Source organism: Peromyscus maniculatus, chromosome 1, assembly GCF_049852395.1.
Source record: "Peromyscus maniculatus bairdii isolate BWxNUB_F1_BW_parent chromosome 1, HU_Pman_BW_mat_3.1, whole genome shotgun sequence".
Taxonomy (NCBI): Eukaryota; Metazoa; Chordata; class Mammalia; order Rodentia; family Cricetidae; genus Peromyscus; species Peromyscus maniculatus.
Window position 1 is genome coordinate 24,391,427 of NC_134852.1, and position 6,000 is coordinate 24,397,426.

A 6,000-nucleotide genomic window follows, 5' to 3' on the forward strand; every position below is an offset into this window, starting at 1 on the left:
TTCTCAGGTTCTCACAAAAGTTCTGTGAGATGTGTATACACACACAGACACTCATGCACACATACACACCAGATCACAATAAATAAGATTTTTTTAAAGATTTATTTATTTATCATAGTACAGTGTTCTGTCTGCATGTACACCAGCACACCAGAAGAGGGCACCAGATCTCATTACAGATGGTTGTGAGCTACCATGTGGTTGCTGGGAATTGAACTCAGGACCTCTGGAAGAGCAGCCAGTGCTCTTAACCTCTGAGCTATCTCTCCAGCCCAAATAAGATTTTTTTAAAGGAAAACAATCACAGTGTGAAGACAAGGTGGAGTACTTGGGACAATCCAATAAAAAACAAAGATAACATAATTAGAAGATAGGAGTGTGAATTCCAAGATATCTGTCACTCTATGAAAAGAGGAAATCTAATGTTCATAGATATAGAAAACATTTTTAAGATCATTTCCTGTAGTTAGGAAAAGAGATGTTGTATTTAGTAGCTCTTAGAGTTAACTTAGTGTGATACCTCAGTAAAACCCCCCACTCTATCCCCTACAGACAAAGAGAAGCTTAAACCAGGATTCCTAAGTGTAGATAAGAACTTAGACCCCTTTTCCCCAGGTGGCTGTATCTGCTACAGGGACTTTGGAAAACAGTCAGGATATTCGACCAAAAGACTAAAAAGGGAGGCGGGTTAAAATAAATTATATGGTCTGTGTCTTTAAGAACTAGCCTCACAAAGAAAGGGGAGAGCTCCTTCCCACCTCCCTGCTGTGAGTGAGAGGTTTGGAAGAGCCTCCCTGGAGACTTGTAAACTTAAAAAACACCTTACTTTTGCATTCTGTACCTAAAGTCTTCAGTGGGGGCTTTGGGGACTGTGATTTAGGCCAGGCCAGTTTCAAGTCCCCAGAAATGATGGCGCCAGCCCCAGGAACAAAAGAACAGAGTCAGGATGTCTGATGGTAACCAATTAACCACAAGATGCCCCTCTCCAGAGATAACAAGACCTGACCCCGGAGAGAAGTTGTAAAACTCCTGACAAGGCAAACAGACAAGCTAAAATAAGATAAAGTCCAGGCCCGGGAAAAACTTGACCAATCAAGGATGGACCCGTACTAACCCCCTCCCCTCTAAGAAATTTTATGGGTTTTGCCTATAAAAACTAACTTCCCCAAGAAAGAGGACTCCTCCCTGCCTCACTGTATTGGGTGTAGGAATGAGTCCCTGTCTAGACTTGTATCTGCAGAATAAACCTGCTGTTGCATTCTGGACACCCAAGATCCCTGGTGGTCTCTTTGGGGGGTCACAATCTGGGCATAACACTTAGCACAACCTATAACCACATTGGAAGAGATTTTTAATGAGGAATACTCTAGATTACATTAGCCTGTGGGCATGTCTTTGAAAAGTTGTGCTGATAGTTCACTGATAATGTAGAAGGATGGAGCATCATTCTCTACTTACAGAATCCAGAAAAGCATAAGGAAAGAGAAAACTAGCTGTGGGCAAGAAAGCAAGGGTAAACATATTTATTGTCTCTCTGTTCTTGACTGTGAATGTAGTATTTTAACTTCCTGCCAAGCCTTCTCATCAATCATAAACTGTAACCTGGAGTTGTAAGCAAAACAGATCCTTTTCTCTCTAAGTTGCTTTTTGTTATAACAGATGCCAACTCAGATACAGGCAGTATTTCAAACACCACATAGACTGGACCAGAAAAGAACCTCCCTCCATAAAATTATAACTAAACAAATAAAGTACATTAAAATTCACAAGAGAGGAACACCAAGTCAAATGTAAAGGAAGGTCTGTAAGAATAACAGATTTGTTAACTGAGATTTTAAATTGCAGGAGGGACTGGAAAGCTATACTTCAAGTTATAAAAGACAACCAATGACAACTACTGTATTCATCCAAGCTGCTTGTCATAACTCAAGGAGAAATAAAATTTTACATGCTAAAATTATGTAAATGAATTTATACCCATCAACATAGCTCTACAAAACATATTATAGGAGCCTTTTAGACTGAAGAGAAAAAAAAAAGATGTGTCCATAACACTGCAACAAGCATAAGATTACTTCACCAATCATCTTGATACAACCTAGAATTATCTGAGAAAGTCTCAGTTAAGATATTGTCCCTATCAGATTGGCCTGTGACCAGGGATTTAAGTTGTTGTCTTAATTGATGATTGATGTGTTAAGGCCCACAGCATAGGTAACTGGTCCTGGGATGTGTGAAGAATCAACCTAGCCAGGAACACTGAGTGATTCTTCTGGAGATACTGCCCTGACATCTCCCATAGATGTGACCTGAAAGTGGAAGCCAGATAAACACTTTCTTTCCCTACATTATTTCTGACAGGTGCATTTTGTCATTGAAACAATAAAGCAAATTAGAACAACAGTTAAATAAGAAAACAGCTTGAGCCCCTTGACAAAATCATCAAAATGACAATAATCAATAGGCACCTTTCAGTACTAACTGAATATTAATGTCAATTCCCAATTAAAAGAACACAGGATAGAAGATTGGAATAAAAAAGTAGGAAGTATGGTCAGCCCCCGTGGCTTGCTGCCGGCGCGGTTGCGGGGCTCGCGAGGAAGCGATGGAGGACCAGGAGGTAATCGAATACTTTAAGTCTCAAATGAAAGGCGATCCTAACATGGCCTCAGGAGTGGCTGCCATCCGGACTTTGCTGGAGTTCTTGAAGAGAGACAAAGGAGAGACACTCCAGGGCCTGAGAGCGAATCTCACACATGCCATAGAAATCCTGTGTGGTGTGGACTCCTCCGTGGCCGTGTCCTCTGGCGGAGAGCTCTTCCTGCGCTTCATCAGTCTCACCTCCCTGGAGTACTCGGATTACTCCAAATGTAAGAAGATCATGATTGAGAGAGGAGAGATTTTCCTCAGGAGAATATCCCTGTCAAGAAATAAAATTGCGGACCTGTGCCATACTTTCATCAAAGACGGGGCGAGAATTTTGACTCACGCCTACTCCAGAGTCGTCCTGAGGGTCCTGGAAGAAGCCGTGGCAGCCAAGAAGCGGTTCAGTGTGTATATCACGGAGTCCCAGCCTGATCTGTCCGGGAAGAAAATGGCCAAAGCCCTCTGTCACCTCAATGTCCCTGTCACTGTGGTGCTGGATGCTGCTGTTGGCTACATCATGGAGAAAGCAGATCTTGTCATAGTTGGTGCTGAAGGAGTGGTTGAGAACGGAGGAATTATTAACAAGATCGGAACCAACCAGATGGCTGTGTGTGCCAAAGCCCAAAACAAGCCCTTCTACGTGGTTGCAGAAAGTTTCAAATTTGTACGGCTCTTCCCGCTCAACCAGCAAGACGTCCCAGACAAGTTTAAGTACAAGGCAGACACTCTGAAGTCTGCGCGGACGGGGCAGGACCTCAAAGAGGAACACCCATGGGTGGACTACACGTCCCCGTCTTTGATTACCCTGCTCTTCACGGACCTGGGTGTGCTGACACCGTCTGCTGTGAGCGATGAGCTCATCAAGCTGTACCTATGAGCAGAGTCCCCTCCCGCCGGCTTGAGGGAGCACGTGTGCACAGCCACACAGGACGGCAGCCTCTCCACTCTGCAGCCAGGGCCAGAACTGAATCGCACTTTGAGATTTGTATGCAGAGGGTTCGCATCAGAAGTCCTGGAGGATCCTTGAACTCAGCTGTCATGGCTGAAACACGTTCCCAGTTCTAGAACCAGGCTGAAGCATCCTTCCGGTTTTCAGAAACTCCCCGTCTCAGGAAGTACAAGTCAGAGGCTGGCTGCAGCCCGGGACGGACAGACAGCTCACGAGTGGGGACTCTTCTCATCCCACTGCAGGCCCCTCTGCAGTGACAGCCACTGAGGACAGACACATCATGGAGTGCCTTACACAAAGACCGCTTCTGGCTTCAGGGCTCCGTCTCCTCAGCAGGACAAGCCAGACAGAAAACCCAACGCAGGAGCCACATTCACTGACACTGCTTATAGAACATCTGGAACTTCTGTCTACAAAACAACCTGAGTTTACTTTACACGTTTAGGTCCCGAACAGCTTTTGTAAATTAAACATGGGAACAAATCAGGATCTTTACAAATAAATGATATGAAAGATTTGGAAAAAAAAAAAAAAAAAAAAGTAGGAAGTATATATTTGTTTGTACTCCATCATAAAAGACAGATATAACAATTACAATGAAGTGATGAAAAAAGGTGTTCAGGGCAAATGGAGCTAGAAAACAAACAAGTGTTGCTGATCTAAGCTGACAAAATAGACTTGAAAGTAAATCTAGTGAGAAATGATAAATATTACTTCCTACTGATTAAGGCAACAGTTCATGGAGAGAACTGTACAATTCCACACACATGTGCACCCAGTTCTATACAGAAAATACTATTAGATATAAAGCCACAGACTATCACCAAGTGTCATAGTAGTTTCATTCCCAACAATTGATGCTTCATCCCAATAGAGAGTAAACAAAATTAAATGACATCACATGTAAAATTGCCTTAAAAGTTATCTATTGAATATTTTATCTGAACACCGCAGAATACTGCTTGTTCTCAGCAGCCCATGGAACTATCTCTAAAATAGATCGTATATTAGGACACAAAGAACATCTGAACAAATATGGGGAAACTGAAATATTTCCTTATATTCTACCCAACAACAATAAAATGACTACAAATAAACAAGAGAAACTCTAGAAGGTAAACAAACTCATGGACATTAAACAACTCACAATATAATTATGAATGATTTCTTGAAGAAATCAAGAGCAGAAAGATTCCTACAATAAAATGAAAATTAAAACCAATGTACTTTAATCTGTGAGGTGCAATGTAGACAGTCCTAAGAGAGATGTTTAAAGGTCAGTGTTCCTATATTAAGAAATCAAAGAGATGTCCAATAATTTAGTTAATGATTCACCGTAGGGCTGTAGAAAAGGAACATGAGATGTTTAAAGGTCAATGTTCCCATATTGAGAGTTCAAAGAGATGTCCAATAATTTAATGATTCACCTTAGGGCTGTAGAAAAGGAACAAATCAAACACCAAAATCATTAGCTGGAAAGAAAACACTGATATTAATGAAATTATTGAAACAAAATACAGCTCAACAACAATACAAACCACAGAGTCATGAAGTAGATTTGGTTCTTTCACAATATAAATAATATTGACAAACTCTAGATAAACTAACCAAAAGGAAGAATGAATGCCAAAGCTAATACAGTAAGATGTGAAAATGGAGTCATTATGACAAGCTCCAGTGAAATTCAGAAAATTATTAGAGTTTACCTTAAGAACATTCCACCAAACTGGAAAATCTAAAACATATGGATGAATTTCTGCATAGATTAAAAACTACCAAAATTAAACTAAGATGACATTTTGAACAAATAAACAAGTAGGGATGGGGAGAAGCATGTGCAGTTAAAAGCATTCACTGTTCTTTTAGAGAACAAGGACTCAGTTTCTACTACCCACATGATAACCCACAATGCCTTCTCCCAGCCTCTATGGTCACCAGACACGTATGTAACAAACACAGACATACAAGAAAAACACTTCTACACATAAGATAAAATAAACCTTAAAAATAGTCAGGATTGGCCCTGCCCCCACCTCTGGGGTGGAGGACAGCATAGCAAAGACCAGTGCTGAATAACTCAACAAACACCGAGGCTCAAATATAGGGCTTTGAGTTGGGTCACCCCAACATTCACGCTATCTATGAGCTGATGGAGAAGGTGGAAAGGGTCAGTCCTGCAGAAGCATAGCCACAGGATCTCCATGGCTCCAGGGAATAATAATCGGATATCTGAGAGGAGTCTAGAGGAATCAGTATTGATGGTGTAGCAGAAGCCCTGAACCAGACCAACAGCTCATTGCAATGAACATTTGCAAATAAAGCTGTTTGGGCAAAAGGGTCTACTGCATGACACACCCCAGCTCCCAATGTCATGATGATGAATAAATATGTGATGGAGAGGTGGG

The 6,000-nt window shown here is 41.5% G+C and overlaps 1 protein-coding gene across 1 annotated transcript; it reads left to right on the forward strand.

Annotated features, from left to right (window-relative positions):
- Positions 1 to 2,559: 2,559 nt before the first annotated feature.
- On the forward strand, positions 2,560 to 4,111 carry LOC102905355 (translation initiation factor eIF2B subunit alpha). The gene has a single exon (XM_015990145.3). It carries the CDS (start codon positions 2,606 to 2,608, stop codon positions 3,521 to 3,523), a length of 918 nt encoding a protein of 305 aa, XP_015845631.1. The 5' UTR covers positions 2,560 to 2,605; the 3' UTR covers positions 3,524 to 4,111.
- The last annotated feature ends 1,889 nt before the right edge of the window (positions 4,112 to 6,000 follow it).

Coding starts and splice junctions, on each gene's coding strand:
- LOC102905355 (XM_015990145.3), top strand. CDS start 2,606: ATGGAGGACCAGGAGGTAATCGAATACTTTAAGTCTCAAATGAAAGGC.